The sequence below is a fragment of the Sturnus vulgaris genome, chromosome 1, assembly GCF_052056855.1.
Source record: "Sturnus vulgaris isolate bStuVul1 chromosome 1, bStuVul1.hap1, whole genome shotgun sequence".
Lineage (NCBI taxonomy): Eukaryota > Metazoa > Chordata > Aves > Passeriformes > Sturnidae > Sturnus > Sturnus vulgaris.
In genome coordinates, this window is record NC_142243.1 from 145,041,408 (window position 1) to 145,059,829 (window position 18,422).

The 18,422-nt window shown below is 39.5% G+C and overlaps 1 protein-coding gene across 1 annotated transcript in view; it reads left to right on the forward strand.

Moving 5' to 3' along the window:
* The window catches only part of FER1L6 (fer-1 like family member 6), a 65,142-nt gene that overhangs the window by 22,263 nt on the left and 24,457 nt on the right, over positions 1-18,422 (forward strand). The window contains exons 12-22 of the mRNA XM_014870157.2: positions 1,231-1,339; positions 3,116-3,293; positions 6,255-6,375; positions 7,615-7,715; positions 8,371-8,461; positions 9,235-9,354; positions 10,410-10,562; positions 11,841-12,027; positions 12,577-12,701; positions 14,574-14,708; positions 15,249-15,398. Of these exons, the coding sequence (XP_014725643.2) occupies positions 1,231-1,339; positions 3,116-3,293; positions 6,255-6,375; positions 7,615-7,715; positions 8,371-8,461; positions 9,235-9,354; positions 10,410-10,562; positions 11,841-12,027; positions 12,577-12,701; positions 14,574-14,708; positions 15,249-15,398 (1,470 nt within the window). The remainder of the gene's footprint in view (positions 1-1,230; positions 1,340-3,115; positions 3,294-6,254; positions 6,376-7,614; positions 7,716-8,370; positions 8,462-9,234; positions 9,355-10,409; positions 10,563-11,840; positions 12,028-12,576; positions 12,702-14,573; positions 14,709-15,248; positions 15,399-18,422) is intronic.

Sequence of the window (18,422 nt, forward strand, 5' to 3'; positions counted from 1 at the left end):
CTTTACTTTATTTACTCATATAGTTGTAAATTATCTCTGTCCCTCTTTCTCTGAAGACTAATAGAGGTGATGTTCAAAGACACTTATTTCCATATAAATTTTCCTTTATATGCAAGAAATCCATTATTATAAGTAGCTCAGACACTATAGTTTTGGGCCTGGCTAAATACCCCAGGAAGGGAAACACACCCTGCTGTAACACCCACCAACAAACACTAATAGCAATAATAAGGATTTATTTCCAGCTACTGTTTCTCAGTTTCAAATAGAGAATGAATAAAAAAGAACAGCATGATACAGTGATGCTGGATATTTTTTTGTTTGTGACATTCAGTACTTCATGCTACAGTAGACAGTAATTGTATTACAAGTCTCTGAAAGGAAAAGCAGGAACTGGAGAAATAACCAATAATGCAAAATATGTCTCATAGAGCCTCTGAGACAACAGAGGCAAATTTTCCATCCCCACAGCACAACTTTATTGACCTATTCCAACAGCAAGAAGATATTAAAATTTGTTTTCTTTGTAATGGGAGATAGATGCATGTGTCATACTCTCTGAGCCTTGGCTTTATTAGATACCCTTTTCTCTGGATTTCATACTGGAAAAGTATAAAAAGTTAAAGTTACTCTGGAGCTGCAATCTGTGTGAGCTGTTGCCTTTGATATATGATGCTGCTAATCCTTTCACTGAAGACCCATGATCTTTTGCTAGGTATAGCAGAGGTTTTTCAAAATGAGGAGATCATGGGCCATGTCAAAAACTGTTTCTGCTTTGCAGAAGTCAGGGAAACAAATATTCATGTCCAACTGATGTAATATTCATTGCCTCACTCACATTGCAGAAGAACTGGTTGGCTGATCTTGCCTAATGGGCCTCAGTTTGCAGGTGTTTTGAAATGAGAAGGGTTTGGATGGGAAGATTGTGAGAGTTGAGATGTAAATTTGGGGAGGACTCAAATCACAAAGTATAGCTCCTTTGAGCTTAGTCTTGGCTTAGGGCTAAGAGCTTGTTTTGTTAATGACCCAAGAGCATCAGAAGTGTTAGCTGGCCCCCCTTGACTGAGAGTCCATGCCAGGCACAAGCAGATGCTAGGTCTCCAGTAGGTGTAAACAGAGCCTAGCAGAGCCTTAAAACTCAACAAAAGACTATTGCATTTTTACTTTGTGCTGTAAAAAATAGTAGAAGGTAAAATAAATGCCAACATTTTCATCTTTCTTCTCTAATAGATCTATGAAGAGAAATTTGAGGAATTCCTTCTCTTTGGGACATTTTTTGAAGCCACAATGATTGATAGGAAGTTTGGGGACAAGCCAATAACCTTTGAGGTTTCTGTTGGTAAGTGTGTTAAGGTTTTATCCAAAGGAGAGAGGGAGCCTCAGGAGCAAGGGGATGATAGGTGTTACTGGCCAGTGTGTCTCAGGGTACAGGAATCAGATTCAGAGTAGACTTTATATTTGATTTAAACCCTGATTTTCATTTTTCTGGATAACAGTCAAGCTGGGCATACTGATGCCTATCTGTCTTACTCTCCAAATGTCCTGTATTAATACAAATCTTCTCCCCCAATATATATAGCAACTTTGCCAGTATTTACCCTCTTAATCACTTGGGAGATCAAACTCGGGTAATTTACTTCAGGCAGAGTTCATTCTGTGATGTCCATTGCAATTAGTCCCTGGCTGTGAGGGAGCCCTTTGTGGGAGATGATCCCTGTCCATTGTCTTGGCTAAACCAATTGAGTTACCTGTGGGTCTGTGACTGTGGCAGGGGGGTTGATGTACAGCCAAGACTCAAGTTGCAGGCACCACCTGGTCCTAACATCCTCCTGTTAAGTCCTTTCCAGGGGAAAGCAGGACCATAGTCCATGAGCTCCACATTGTGGAGCTAAATTATCCCTGGAAACAGACTCAAGAGAAAATGAAGACATTTTCATGAACATGGAATCCTTATTTTCAAAGCAGAACTTTCTCTGAAGAGAGAAGCTTGAACTGGTCTCACTTTCCTTGCAGAGATTTGATTATCTCTGTACCAGACCCACCAAGGGTCCAGGTGCACAGAGGCACTCTGGCACTTCCAGTCTTTGTGCTCGTGTCCATGACTGTGCTCAGCTGTAAGGCTTTGTGTGCAGGGAGAAATGCTGTGAAAAACAGGGGAATCAGTGACTGATACTGATTCCTTCTGAAACTTAGCAGGAAGCTGAGCTGAGAATGACAAGAAATTAATTTAAATACTCGGGCAAGAAATTACAGTGATTCTTATCAGAATTAATACTTAAGATGAATCTGGCTCTGAATTCTGGACCTGAACATCTATTAGCCACTTGTGTGGCTGAAATTTGGACCCAAACTTGGCAAGTTGTCATTATTTACATAAAGGGCTGAACCAAAAATCCAGATCAGGATGTCATATGGGGTGATTCAGCACATTCTTCTCCTTCAGGGAATGCTTTATGTCTCTCTCTTTTAAAATCTGTGATTGTCAGTTTGATGGATGTACCTCTTTCCCAGTGCTGATAATTGCCCTTTAAGGCCAAATCCTTTTAGTGAAGATGATTGTATCATTAGCAGAGTTGTCTGGCATTAGGCTTGAAGCTGAGGCCTCAAAGTGTTGTTATTACTAACTCTGCAATAATATACAATATATACAACATTTACTTGTCTGAAAAAGAGTTTATCACTTCTGAGATCAAACTTTGAAATGATCATCCATATGTTGTAAAGAAGACATACATTTTCTGTGTGAATCAATCCCATATCAGGACTCTGGAGTATAAAAATATCTACAGCAGTATTGTTTTGGTTTCTGAATTTCTTTAGCAAAAGCTGAAGGTCCTGGAGGCCAGCAATCAGAGGATCACATCACTAAGTGATGTGATATGCTAGGTGTATGTCACATGGGACAGGTAAGGAAGCACTGTTCTAGAACCTGACATGCCAGGGACAAATATAACTTGTCACAACCTTTATAAACAGTGGTGTGGTTAAAACAGCTAAATTAACAGAAGGGGATAAAGTAATTCCACTGGTATGACTGGCCATTTTTGGTTTTTTAAAACCTCATTCATGTTTACCACCTCCAAGTTAGACACCTCCTGTAACCCTGTGTCTCTAGGTAACTTTGGAAATACCACTGATGGGTCAGCGGGAGCTGGAGGGAAAAAGAAGACACATAACGGAGAAGCAGAAGAAAGCCTTCTGCAGGAGGGGGAAGATGACATTTCTCATGACCTTGGAGTACCCCTGACATCTACCACAGCCCCTGAGAAGCCGCTGATCACAGGTGGGAACAGGTGAGGATCTGTGTTTCAAAACCTCATCAAGTAGGGTTCTGGGTCTTATTTTATAATTCTGTGGGACTCACTGATGAACCATTAAAGAGTTTGTGTGCAATGGAGGCTTTCAGGTCCTCAATTACATCTTTCACAGCAGTAAATTTTCTTGTCTTCACTGGAGTGAACAGGCTCTGAGCCATTTTATATGCATCTAATCTTGGCCTCATGGGCTCTTGAACCCTTTATGAAAGTGTTGTGTGCTACACCAGCTGTACATTGAAAAGCTACAGCAAAATGCAACTTCTTCAGTGCCACCCCTGGTTTAGGGTCCCACACTGTGATCACAAGTAACACCCAGCCAGTGTCCAGCTCCAGAAGCACAATGTCACATGTGAAATATTGAAATCTGGTCAAGGCAAAGTCACCTTCCCAGAACACTTTCTAGAGCTAATAATTACAGATACAAACTTCAATAGTGAGTAGTAACACAGGTAGGACGAAATAGTCATTGAGAAAATAAATGGAGCAGTGGATGAAAACATGGAGAACAGTTCTTCTAAATAACCTTGTTTATAAACATAATTGTAAAGGTTTAATTCATTTGAAAGATGCTAATAGACAGAAATATTTTCTTTGTTGTTTTGGAAGGTAGAACAATCCCCAATATTGGTGGCTGCCAAGACTAGATGGTACTTCTTTCTTTAGAAGGCCAAGCAGTTTACAGATATAAGGACCAGGAGAAAATATCAGCCTGGATCTGTTCGGTTTCTGGCTGTCTCTAAATTTAAAAAGCACTTTTGTTCTTTTCTGCAATTGATGGCTCACTTAGATGAAATAAGTGCTAGTGAAAGAAAACAAGAATGAAAATATCATGGTAAAAAATTCTGGTTTTGCCACAAGTAAAAAAAGAGGGGGGAAAAACTCAGTGCTTGATAGAAAGATAGTTGCCTTTCCTCATTAACAGAACTGCAAATTTGGGTACATGCAGAGGGTTATTATCTTCCCTGAGAGAAGCTGGGATTTTAAAAATTTCCCTTAACAAGAATTTAGATGTAAAGAAGCATTGTAAAAGAATGAATCACTCTTCAGATTAGCTCTTTGCTTCTTGGCTTGCTCCAGTATTAATAAAGTTTTCTCTCATTAAAGGTCCCTTTTCCTCAAATTTATGTAGAATACTGCATCTTTTATTCCCTCCTGTGCTATTTAAAACAGTTTGGTCAGCCACAGATACCAATTAATGAGTTTTTCACTGTCTTCTCATAAGGGCATCTCGTTGGTCTCACCACTGGGTATTTTAGTATTAATAAGTACTTAATGGGATATCCAGTAGTTTAGATAAACCACATTTTAGATTCATAAATAAACAATGGAAAACAAAAAAGAAGATTATATTTTGCAGATTAAAACCACTAACTAATTAAAGGAACAGGCAAAGCAATAGGACTTCTAAAGCAGACACCATGAAACTGCCAGGAGTTTTCCACATTTATGTCAAAACTTAAACTATGGATAAGCTAAAACTGAAAAAGGGATTCCTCAAAATTGTAATAGCAGGAATAATAGACATGACATTTCAATTTTCCATTTGAACTTTTTCATGGCTATATACTCTTCTTAGTAAATCTAATGAAAAGATTCATAGCTCTATGAATTCCAGGTTAAGATGTTCAGGCCCTGGGAGATGGTTTTGAATTTATTTTCTCTCTTCTGAAAGCACCAAAATTAATGACACTCAAGGCTTGTGTAGGCTCTGCTGTGCACCAAATTCAATGGGTAATCCTCACCTTGTTGTAGGTTATTGAGGAGAAAGTAAATGGAAAAATCTCTCTTTTGATATCACGTAGAGCAGTAAAATGAAGTTATAGAGAAGATATTGATTTTTTAAATGGAAAAAAATTCACACATAAATCTCTTAGGGATGTGTGGAAGTTTGGAGTCATTAATATGACACTCAAGAGAAAAAAGTTATTTGATTTCCATGGTCTTGGCTTGGTGATCTAACAGATTTGGCCAGTTTTATCTAAAATCAGTGAGACTATCTGAGGCCAGTAGAGCCATGGCCAGAAGAATATGAAATGGTTTGCAAATGTTCATACACATTGAAAAGGTCTCCACCATCCCACCATTGGTATGAAAAATGAGGAGCTATCTATAGCTAAATCCAGTGTGGCTGAGCAATTAAGTTTCATGGGGCTCTAGTATTTATATAAAAGAAGAGAACATGCTTATCAGGTACCCAGACTTGACATAGTACCTATTACAGATCTAATCAAAACATCAGCTTTGTAGTAGGTCTGCAGAGACTCTGGTTATGCTGGCCTGCTGCTCATTTTTCTCATTTTTTTCAGTGCAAGTCACTCAGGCAGATGAACACACAAAGAAAGTAGAGTTACAAGAAGAGTCAATATGACAACTTGGACTTAAGATCAAAAGTGTAAGAAGAGAGAGCAGTGGATGCATTTTATCACTGAGTTATAAGTTTGGTATTGCTTTTACTAAGCAGGTCTTGCAGATCAGTTTCTGACAGGGAATGTCAGTCTCCACAAACTCTGAAAAAAGAGCATTTTTTGGAAGTAATATGGTGTTGGCTGCCATGGCTCTCCCACTGTGCAGTGTGTGCAACCGTTGCTTTGGAAGATGTGATCAGATATTAATCTTTGCTCCTTTTTCCCTTGTAGTTCCCCACCATTAATAGTATTTCAGAGCTTCTCTGCATGCCTTTTTGTCTGTTTTTTTTTCCACCCTGGAAAGCACCGAAATTATGTCCATTGACTTAAAACTTCTCCTCCTCAGGGATCTCACAGGTAGCATAAGTGATCTTTGTGTTTACTCTTTCCAGGATTTACTTGTTAGCATGTGAGAACACATCCTGTTGTGTCTACAGTTTCCGTGCTCTGAGAGCACCAATTTTTCTTTGCTCTGCTTCTCCTTGAGCTGCTCTGCCACCTTCATGATCTGCTCCCTACCTGGTTTTCACAGGAACTACCAGTACCTGCCATATGATGAGAGGAAGCCCTGTATCTGTGTAAAGAGCTACTGGGGCAACCAGACCTTTCGGCTCTACTCTTCCAACACTCTTGAGAAAATGGCAGATCACCTGGTGAGTGCTGACCATCCTCCCAGGCTCATGTAGTCAGCAAAGGACAGCAGTGGGAGGCCACACTTCCTGAATCAGACCTTCAAAATTTCCCCCAGCTGCATTCCTTGTTAATTTTATGAGAAACTAGTTGATGCAAACCCTTTCCTTTTTCTTTCCCCCAAATTGCTTTGAACTATTAGAATTGCTCAAGTATTCCTGACCATAACTTTGTTTTTGGCCATAGGTTTTCCTTCTTCCCTCAGCAAGGTTTAATTCTTTGTAAAAACATTCAAACAAATAAATTATGAGATACAGAGTAATTTTGTCTCCTATAACTCTTCCTCTAATGTCTTCGTGCCATTTGTTTATGCTGAGCACTCCTTAAAGAATAATATTGGCTCTTAGTTTTCCTAAAACATTGACAGAAACAGAATGGCATATCATCTCATAGGCAGTCACTCTGATGTCCTAGTCACAGTGTTTTCCCATAAAGATTTTTTTTCTACTTTTGTTTAAAGTTGACTATCAACAGTTCCAAGAAAGTAGGTTTTGTTGTTTGTTTTTTTTTCTTAAGTGACTCCTAATGTTGGATATTTTAATGTAGAGCACTAAAATTCTTCCCTCATTTATCCACACATATCTCATGAGCAACAACACTGAAGTCATACTTAGGCAAGGTTGTATCAGGAGAAGACAGTGACTTATAACCAAACATTTTGAACTCAGGCATTTGAATATTAAACATCTGAATATATATATGTCGAGAGATAATGTTTGTCAGTGCACCTGAATACCCACAGGCCTTGCTGAAAATCCAGATATTTATTTTGTTTTTTAAGTTTTTTTTAAACTCCATTCCTCATGGATAACAGTAAGTTACATATGGATTCAGGTCTAGCAACTTGCTGAAGTTAAGCAGCAGGATTAGAAACAGAACCAAGAAGAAATTATTTTTTTCTCCTACCTAGTGGATAATGTTTCCAAATTATTCATCTTCCTCAAAGAAGTAAGAACAGACAGTTGCTCCAAGCAGTAATAGCTTGGACATGTAATTGGAAAGACTGGGAAAAGGTCGAAATGTATCATGCTGCTGAAATCTTTTCTCTCTACACTTCAAGTATAGTGAAATATCAAAGGTTCTTTCTGTCAGGCCACAAAATCATCTCCCTCATTCTTGCTAGTCATAAATGGTACTGTAACACTGGCAGAATGACAAAGTGCCCTCCTGTGCATAATGGCTTTCTCATGTGTTTTTCATAGGAAGAATCATTAGAGCAAGTAAAGGACTTGATCAAGGTTTCAGAGAGTGCAGCTGAGGAGAAAATGAAGAAGACCCTAAATAGTTTTATCAATCAAAGCAGGTAATAACATTTACTAGATGCATACAGAAAATCAAATTTAATGTTGGCTACAAATTCAAGGCTAGACAAGGAAACTGATGATAATTTTAAAAAAGAACAGTAAACTTACTGAGATATATATTTTATTTATTTTGCTGTAAAAGCAAAGAGCTTCCCAAATTGCAGTTTCTATTTAGACAGAGAAAATATTTATTGTTATTTTCCACATTCAGTATTGACAATAGATGACTACCAATCATTGTCATATTATTTTGGCTTTCAAAACTCTAAGAATATGTTGTATATGTGATAAGTAGGATTTAATAAAGTATGTGATACACTTTAGAGATACACTCTAAAAAAAAAACCAACCAAGGTTAATAAAAAAACAAAGGATGCCACATATGGGTATAGATCCAGTGGGCTTTTATCAAATGAAATGACTGGGCTCAAAATAGATATAACCCTTTATTTCTAGATATTATTAACCCATTTTGGGGAAGCATGGTGCAGAGGTTTTGGACTCTATTCCTTGAATCTTATAGGCAATATTTTCATCATCTTTGTCTTCTGGTTCATGTACTGCAGCAGACACGTTCCAATGTATTTTAGCACATTAGTATTCTGACATTAAAAAAACACCAGATTTTAAAACTCTGTTATTCCTGTGTCCTAGGGCGTTCATGGTCATTGTTGAAAAGAAGCCCAAAGGGTTGAACTACACTGCTTTGGACAAAAAGAGGCTCATGCTGTTCAAGCAAGAGCTGGTATGTGCTGTTCTTTTCCTGGAAGCATAGATGCAATGATGATTACTTGAAGCACACTGCTTGTTGTTATTCTATTTTATTTTCTATTTGATTCCACCATATGGGAATGCTTTGTAATTCATATGAATATAGTATCCATGAGCATTTATTTTAATAAATCCCACTGTGCTTAATAAAGTGTTGTCAGATACACTAAAATTAAGCGGAAGATGTTTTTAAACACCAATAAGGCATTATAATAAAGAGATTATTTTTCTCATCCATGCATCTTAAAATGGAATGATGCTGAGTTCAGTGGAAAAGCACCAAATTTACACTGCTGTCAGGCGTCTAACTACTGTGGTGGTGCTGAACTTCAAGACCAGTAAAGTCTGGCCTTTGATATTCCTGGACCTAGTAATCTCCTCTCGGGAACCGGTGAAAAGAAACCAAACTGGATGGAGGTCATGTGAATACTTACTACCTTTTTTTATTATTTGTAGCACAATAGATTGTGCCTTCTGTCAGGATCAAGGCCCAGGAATTCCAGGTTGCAATCATGTTTTTTGGTATTTCCATACATGCAGTATACAGACAAACAGAGATAAAATGGGGGACATTCAATTTTTATGTTGTCCAGCTGCAAAGAGTTGATAATTTTCTGTTGTGACAAAGAAACATTGAACAAAGTGTCTCCCATCTTCTCTTTTCAACTTGAATCAAAGACTATTTCTCTTCCAGTTCAAACTGCTTGATAACAGATGAAAAGTATTTATTGTCTTTCCTCACTGCAGGAAGCAATGTCCAGTGATGCCAAGGGAATCATTCAGCAGCAGAAAAAGAAGATGCCACTGGATGAAATGATTCGTGAGACTCAGAGTTTTATAGATAAAATTCGATTCTTGGTTGATGAGGTAATCCACACAGAATTCAGAAAAATTTAAAATCCAGGACTTGGCTTTGATTTTCATAATCTCATGTGAAGAATAACTTCTGGCTTGATTATCCAAAGAGCTCTCCTTCAGATATCTGGCCCTTATTCTCTCTTGCATTAAATGGAGCTGTTATCAAACCAGGGTAGGAAATGTTGTGTGGTATGGAGAGGATGCACCACAAATATAATTTTTTTATAAGGTCATCCCATACCCGGTGGCTTGGAGAAGCCAGCTTTCTGATATGAACTCATGTCTCCACCTGTATGGACATCTGTATGGATTTGGATTGATATGAGCTCAGGGTGCCTATATTATTTAGCCTGAGAATAACAGAAGAATTGATATATTTGATTGGGCCAAAATCCAGCCACTGGAAAGCTGTGCCTCTGAGACTTGCCTGTGCTAGCAAACCAAAGAGGGCCATGGCTATTCCCTGGCTCAGAGAGCAAGTGGCACAGTGGCATGGTTTGTATCCTACACACAAATTCTCTTCCTTCCTAAAACAGAGTGACCCTGCTTAAGTTCCTTCAGGGAACATCCCCTTGATCTTATTTCAAACCACACTGAAGCTTTGCTTGGGGAAGCATTGTCTGGGACAGGGCAAGGCAGTCTCACTGGGCATCATCACAAGCAGAAAAGATGATCATATGCCAGTGTTTGAGCTTGGTCCTGGTCCCTTTTTGTTTGCTGGTATAGATGAAATTAGTGGTATTTCCATGGTAGTTACTTATGTGGTCTGTGGTTAAGTTATTTCCTAGGACAGAGCCATACCCAGATCCTTAATTTTAGTTTCTCCTGAAATTACTTATGAAGTGGGTGCTCCTTAATCACTCTACAAAGCTCTTTACTTTCAGCTATAATTAGAAATTGAGGCATGGACTGCAAAGCATGAAGCGACAGCCTCGTTTAGTTCAGGGGCACATCTGCCACTCCACAGGAGCCATGAGGGCATCAGCTCTTAGAGTGTTTCAATTAAAATATGACGGTGGTGGCTCATAGAAAGAATTCATAGCTCAATATGCCTCATTTAACAGCCACAGAATACAGTGCCTGATGTGTTCATCTGGATGATCAGCAACAACAAAAGAGTTGCATATGCCAGAGTCCCAGCAAAAAACATACTCTACTCCCCAGCGAAAGAGCAGAGAGGCAAGGACTGTGGGAAGATTAAAACTCATTTCCTGAAAGTAAGTCTGTGGCACACTGCAAACACAGGTAATGCCTGGGGAGCATTTGGTATTCCGATTTCTTCCAGGGATAGTATTTTACAGATTAATCTTTGTAATGTAAAAATATGTACAGATTTGTATCTGCCATTTATTAATATTTGCTTCTTATATTTATGCTTGCCATTCTTTAAGCACTCTATCACTGCCAGGCTTTTGATGTATGAGTAATTAATTCCCTCACTACTTGTTATGGCAAGTATAGAACATTGTTTATCAATGGCTGTATACATAAACAAATAGAAAAGGTACAGCCTCTTTGCTGGCAAAAACACCAGAAAGCAGCACATACAAGTCTGGGAGGAGACTGGTGGGAGATCAGCACTCAGCAACTCAGTGAGGAAACCTAGGTATTCAGGGGTAATACAGGAATTATTTATACCTTCTATTTAAAACATGCTCGAGTTTGCACAATATATGCCCAAAATACTGTTATTGGATTATTCATGTTGAAAGAAAGCCCTAGTGGATATACTCCTACAATGGCAGTGCAACCAGTAGTACCTACAGTGGAATATTGTGCAATGTAATTGTTACTGTGACCATCGGGAAAAAAACCCAAATACTCCAGACAACGTTAACTTCACACAATGACTTTTTAGTGGTTTTTCACCTTGGACTTCTGGGAATACTCTCATAAAGCACAGCTAAAGAGCAGATAAAAATATCTAAGATCCCAAGATATTTGTCATAGGTACTTGCTAAGCAAAGCACTATTTGCCGGCATGAAATAAAATATTCTGCAATTAACTATCCAGCCTCTTCAGTATCAAGACTTACCTTAGGAACAGACAATACCAAACTCTGAACTTAGCAGATCTAGGTGAAGTGGGAAGGAAGAAAAAGCAAATTAATAGGTCAAGACTAGTAACATTTTATGTGGAAATGTTTTCTGACCTGCCCAATGGAGGAATATTTTTAGTAATACAAGGGACTAACTACTGGCGACCCACAAAACTGCATGAAATGGAAAGTGGGCTGAAGGCTGGGCAAATAGGGCAAAAATAGCACTTACATGTGCAGCTATAAGATAGCCTGTACAAACCTCTGCACATTAGGCAGTATGCAGTTTACATAGACTGTTAGTTGAGCAAAATACTAATTTCTTCCCTAAGAGTCACAGAAGTTTCTTGTGCTATATCAGCTCAGACCATGCTTCTTTATTTCACTCTGGCTTGGTAAGACTCAGCACCAGCCATCTCTCTTGAGCTTGTTGGTGATAATGAATTTTTATTTCAGCTCCCAGGCAAGCGCCCTCTGGGTTGGACTGTGCAGGCAAAGGTGGACATCTACCTGTGGCTTGGACCTACCAGCTATGCCCACAGTGCCATGGAGAATTTGCCTGTAGGATATGAGATTGAATTACCATCTAACACCAACTCAGGGCACAGCATGCTGCCCTCACCTGCTTGCCTGCTCTATAAAAGTAAGGCACTCTTTCTTCTCCCTATTAACAAGAGAAATGGCCTCAAAAGCTCTAGACCAGTGTGGCATGACCCCTATATAAAGTAACTGTTCTAAGATGATAATGGCTTTGCTTCTTCTCATCCGAAAAGGCTGGCTTCATTGCCAAGTCATCAGTTCTGCCACTGACACTTCGTAGATGTCAGGGAAAAAAAGAACTTGTTCACTTAAAATTTCTGCTCCCTGTCCCATGCATCTGTCTCCTTGTAGAGGAAGCATCCCTCAGTTCTCCTGATGATGCATGAAACACCTAGAAGATAAAAGACTGATGAGAGATTAAAATTGGCACTTAATAGCCCTGCTGTAGAGACCTGCACACTTGATTTTAAGTTAATTCAGATGTCTTGCACAACTTCTGAGTGTCTCAGGTGTTTCTTTAGTGAGACAGCACTAGCAACAGTTCCCCTTGTCAGATCCTGGTTGGAGAGCAGCTGGTGCATCATTCCCTCCTCCCCGTGTGCTGCACTGTTCCCATGGAGCTGATGTTGCTGTTTTCTCTGCCACGATGTAGCCCCACACCTCTTCCAGCTGAGAGCCCACATGTACCAGGCCAGGGGGCTCATTGCTGCTGACAGCACTGGGCTTTCAGATCCTTTTGCAAAAGTGACTTTCACATCACGCTGCCAGACCACAAAGGTAAGTTCCAACGCCTTTTTTTGTTTTGTTTTGTTTTGTTTTGTTTTGTTACAATTAAGGTATGAAAAGGGAAAAGCTTGGTTTTGCAAGGAGGTACCTAGCAGGAAAAGTTAGATGCCTGCTGTTAAAGAGGAGATCTTGAGAGTCCACTGCAAACAAGGCAAAAGTTTACGTGTTACCCACTACTCTAATAAGAGTTGCAGCAGTGCTAGTTTATTTTAGCTCAGATATCAGATTCTCTGGGATTACTGGGACTTTGTAGCAAGTGTACTTTGCTTCACATCTTTATTTATGTGTTTTAAATTTGAACAGTTGTCATTGCTAGGTATAAATGTGGGTATAAGGATGAACCCTCATGGGTCTCTTTTCCTCTAGCCTATGCATTCAGTCACTGAGCAGAGTGAAAACCTTTCCATGGCTTCTGTAGCCATGTGGGCCCTTTGTGGTGGAATGTGGCAAAGCACACTGGTGGTTTAGAGCATTAAAACGGAAATGAGCTGAAAATAGAGAGGTGGGAGACTTAAAGGCTGCTAAAATATGCCCAGCAGGGAATGGTCTCCCATCTCCCTCAGGAAACTCCAGGGATCAAATGGGCTCCTGTGGGGCCTCTTGAGAGAAGTGGAAACTTCTTCTGAAGTTTCAGCAAGAAGGGTTGAAGTACAGCCTGGAGGACAGCCCCTCACAGAACATGGAGACTGGCTTTCACAGGTCCTGAGCCCTTTACAGCTACCCTGGAGTTAAAATTGGGCAGGAATTCTGACAATCATGCCACAAACAGAATTTGCTTCAGAAAAAATATTTAACCCTCCCATCCAACCCCTCCCCCTAAAACTTCACAGAAGACTGTTTTAATTTAATTAATTCTAAAATTCCTCTGACATTTTATTCTGTTACAAAGCAAGTTCTGTTGCATGTGTCAAAGGGAGCAAAAATAAAAATCTTTCTCTAAATTGTAAATGTCTGCCTGTGGTACTTTTGCCTCAGGGTTATTAATTGATTTTTCCCTGTAATGTGATTTTAACTTTTAATAGAAGATGGTGAATGAACCCAATTAAATTAGTATCTAAATGCACCAGATTCTGGAAAGTAGAATTTGGCCCAAGAAAAATAGCTGTTTATAGGCACAGAGGTGTTAAGTTTATTCACTGCCTGAATAAAATATTGCAGCTGCTTACTTGCATGTTTTCATAAGAGTGTCAGCCAAGTGCCAATAAATGGTAGTAAAGAACCTTATTTCCATTCAAAAGAATGATAGCAGGTTATGAGTAATTTTGCAGTTGGCACATTTTTCCTCTTTAACTATTATTTTGTTAAATATATTTTCTGCCTAGACAGTTAAAACATTCTCTATGATGAAATGCTATAAGCATCCACCTAATTCAAATTAGAACAAATTAAAAACTTTTGATTTCTTATGAGTCCTTCATGAAAATGTCTTCTTTCTTTTTCATAAAGTTTTAAGTGTCATTACACAGAACTAAATATAAGATTAAAAAAGTGTGCCCTGGAGACGTGAAAGCTGGCCTCAGTTAGGGCAAAAGCTTTATTTGAATAGAAAGCATGTGCCTGCTTTCCTAAACCAACAGCTTGCCTGTAATTTTAATACTGAAGTTTGTCTACACAGGCTGGTTGTCGTGTATTGATATGCTTGTTAGGGATTTGTGTGGCAAACAGGGAAATGGAGAAATTGGAGGTTCCAGCCTCAAAGCAAAAGGTTCATGTTCTCTTGGCTGGGAGGAGCTGCTGAGAAATGTGGTGTCTCAGCCATGGCATTGTTGAGGCTGTGGAAAAGGAGGTCACCAGCAGATGAGCATGTCCTGCTGAAGGTCACTCAACCAACCAGCTCATTAAACATTTCTGTTCTTTCATTAGATCATTTCTCAGACATTATCCCCCACCTGGAACCAGACACTGCTTTTCAACAGCATTGTGCTTCATGGTGACAAAGAGGAGATTGCCCAGTTCCCACCAGAGATTGTCATCGAGCTGTACGATGATGATGCAGTGGTAAACTCCAAATTCTTCTCACTAAACACCTGGGCTCTTACATCCTACTGCAAGCATGAAAGCAAAGCTGAGTCACTGAATAGGCTTTAAATGGATCACCTTGCTGAACAGAGCTCAGTGATACTGTGGTTTGCAGTTTAACATCTGAGAACAGCCCTGAGATTCACTATATGCCTTGCAAAGATGTGGCCTTGTATTTCCCCAAGTGAATCTTGCTCCCAAAGACCACCTTACAGAAATGAGAAGCACCTTGCCCTTAGGTCCCTTGAACTCTGCTGTAAATACTGTATCTAAGTCTGAATCAAGACCATGCAGACTCTGATTCAGTCTCACTGACTCAATATAGACCTTAGAAATTTTGGATATTCTGAAGAGCTAAGAAGTACTCAGCTCTTCCTCTTCACAGCTGCCTTGCATCTTACCTTGGCCTTTCCTTCAGAAATTTTTTGGGTTTTTTTTCATAAATACTAAGCTCTGCATCATCTTAGCTCCTATAACCATTGTGAAATCCATTTGACCCCTCTATTCTCCTTTATTTAGGGTAAGGCAGAATATATTGGGTCTACAGTGGCTGCCCCCGTGGTGAGACTTGCTCATCAAAACTATGAACCACCAAAACTTTGTTACCACCCAGTGCACTGTGGAAGTCTTTCAGGAGGAGACCTTCTTGCCACATTTGAGCTTCTGGAGGTAAATTTCTCAACAATTACATTTTACACCCTAGGGCTCACAAAAGCTGCCATGGCATCAGAGTCCATGACCATCTTGAATTAAATAATAACTACAGCTGGAGCCACTGGGTCTCACAGTCCCCATGCAACTCCTGCCACCCCTTCCACCTTGCCAGGGGCCCCTGCTCACACACACACCACTGCCAGCCTTTCACATGCTGTGAGCCTCCTTTGTGAGCCTCCTAGACTGTGCTCTGGCATGTAAAAATCCCATTGCCATTGCAATGACCTGCTGCTTGGAGTAGCACATGGTCCTGACTGCCAGCCTTGAAGCTCCCAATACTGCTTTCACTCTTAGGAAAATGAAATGGTGAAGAATAAGGATTGTATTAGAGAGGTTGAGTTTTTAGATGCCCCTACTATATTAAAAGAAACATTGCATGGTTTCCAGCTGCAAGATAAAAGCAGAAATCAGTCCTGGTAGATGCAGGACTGGGGTTTATCATGCTGGGATTTCAGAAAATTTCACTGAAATTTGCAGACCCACCAGTTAAAGGTAACTTCCATCTGCTGAAAACTTACAACAGTTTATTCTGAAATCTGAAATGAGAAAAATGTGGAATGTCATAACATGTTTTACAGATAAAATAGGCTTTTAATCGTGATATCTATTTATGTTTTTGGTGAAAGCCTGAAATATAACACCACGTGGAATATTTCCTCATTATGGTGGTGTCACAGGAGAGAGTGAGAGCTTCAGACAAAGTTCATTAGAGAAGCCCTTCTGTTGAGTCACAAGGTGCACAAAGGATCCTCTTGCTTTCTAAACTCCTTCTCAGAGAGGAGCCTGAGTGTGGCTGGGTCCAATCTTAGTCCCAGATTGTCAATGGTTTAAGTCTAAGGAAATATAGAGGTGTCTGTGAATCTTTCTGTGATTTCACTTTTTGGTGAAAAGAAGAGTTATAGATTATATTTTGCTTTAGTGTCTTTTGGGATAAAGAAACAACACTATTTAGGGGATATATTTAAATATATTCCTAGAATTCTCTAGAAAGTTGACAACTTCGTTTCATGAAAGGAAATGAAATCTTACTATATCAATAAATACCCATTTGGCAAGGTTTGGTCCATTTTCCTGCACTTAATGTCATCCCATTCCATTTTACTGTTTTCACTCAGTTTCAGAATTTTCCCTTTTTTCCTTTTCTTTTCTTTATTTTTTAAATTTTTTTAAATTTTTTTCCCCCCAAGCATTTGATGTAATAAATTTCTTCTCCTGTCTCTTCATTTCACTTTGTTCCCTCATTTTGAGATTTCAGTGAGTATGATTTTGGCCACTTTTGGTTCTTTTCAGTGCACCTTATTTCATCCCAATCCATTTCAATGTATTCCCTCCTTTTCAAAATTTCTTTTATTTTTTCAATTGCATTTTATTTTTTCCTGTCTTCTTTCCTGAGGGTTTGTTACACTTTACTCTCTGATTCCAAGATTTCATTTCCTTTCATGAAATGAAACTGCCAGACCTCAAAGCACTCCAGGAGCTGATATGCTGTTGGCATTTTCCAACATCAGGGGATTCCTGATGGTGCTCTGTGTGAGGAAGGAAAAAAACTCTCTCATCACTGATTTATTCTCATTCTAAGCCTATAACTTTTCCTATGACATAGCATTCTTGACATCTCTGATCTGCAGGTACTGTTTGGTTCAGCTGAGGAGAGTTGTGTATGAAGTGAATGCTCCTTTCACCTTTCAAAATGTGTCTTGCTGGAGGGATAAAATTAATCTTAAAGTGAAGCATCCTGGCATTCAAAGAAAAAGTACACTAAAAAAATACAGACTAATGGATACTGAGAGTCTTGCTTTTGCTCAGAATGAACTCAGCATTAATTGATTTTCTTTTAATCAAAAAAACCAAAATCCCTTTCTAAACCTTCATGCAGGTATTTCACTTACTGTCATTTGAGTACTAGACCGTTTTTTACCTTTTGTTTTCTGCAGTTATTAAATTAAATGCTTTGGATTTTTACTGATAAAATGTAGATCACATGTGCACGTGAATTATTGCTGGTAATTATGTGAATGCTCACCTCTGCTGCAGATGATGTTCTAGATATTATGTTTCTAGATATTATGTTTATCTCTTCCTCCACCTACAAGGTACCAAGGAACACGTCCTTTCTCCCTTGTAGTAATTAGACTCACACACAGCTGTACATAGACAGCCTGGTTAAATGAAGCAGAAGACTTCAACTTCCCAGACCCTTTGTGAGCTGTATCTCACCTGCTTCACCTCTCAGTAGTGACAACTTAGCTTAGGAACACTGCTGCACTCCAGAAATCGTGCTTCTTTTCCCAGAAGCTGCATAGGTACCATGCTTCAGGTGAAAGCTGAGAAGAGCTCTGTCTGTAGGTTGTTCCCTGCTGCCACAGCCTGAGCTTCTGACAGGACTCATCATCATGTGCTGGCTTCCACTGTTTTATGTAGGAATTTTCTAAATCCGGCCAGGCTTCAGATCTGTCCTTTTATGGAATGAGGAGGTCATAAATACACAGCTAAATATTAGGAAGGTGTTGGGAAATGAACCAAAGGAGCTTTGTCACAGAAGGTGCACCAAGCAGGCAGCAAAGCCTGGAGCACAGCAAGAGGCAGAGATGGTCAGAGCTGCAGTGGAGTCTGCTCTCCTCCCACCCAGCTGGAACAGGGCAGTCGTGTACACTCAAATATGCTCCTGAAAGTGGGGCAGGTTCGTGTGCAATCACACACAAAGAACAGAAGTGCTGCCTGCCACAAGAGTTTGGTAGCTGCACAGAGAAGATTAAGCCCTAATGTTGGAAAGGTGGTTTGGAAGCTCTAAATGTGAGAGCATGCAATAATGCAGGAACACTATTCCATAGCAGCTGGAGAATATTATGTCTCTCCAGAAAATGTGTGATTTTGCTAATGTGCACTGTCTGTTCACCAGCTCTTTTTAATTAGAATCACATCTAGAATCTTCCTGTGGAACTCTTCTGAGCAGTTGTGCTCAGGATTTTTGTTAAATAG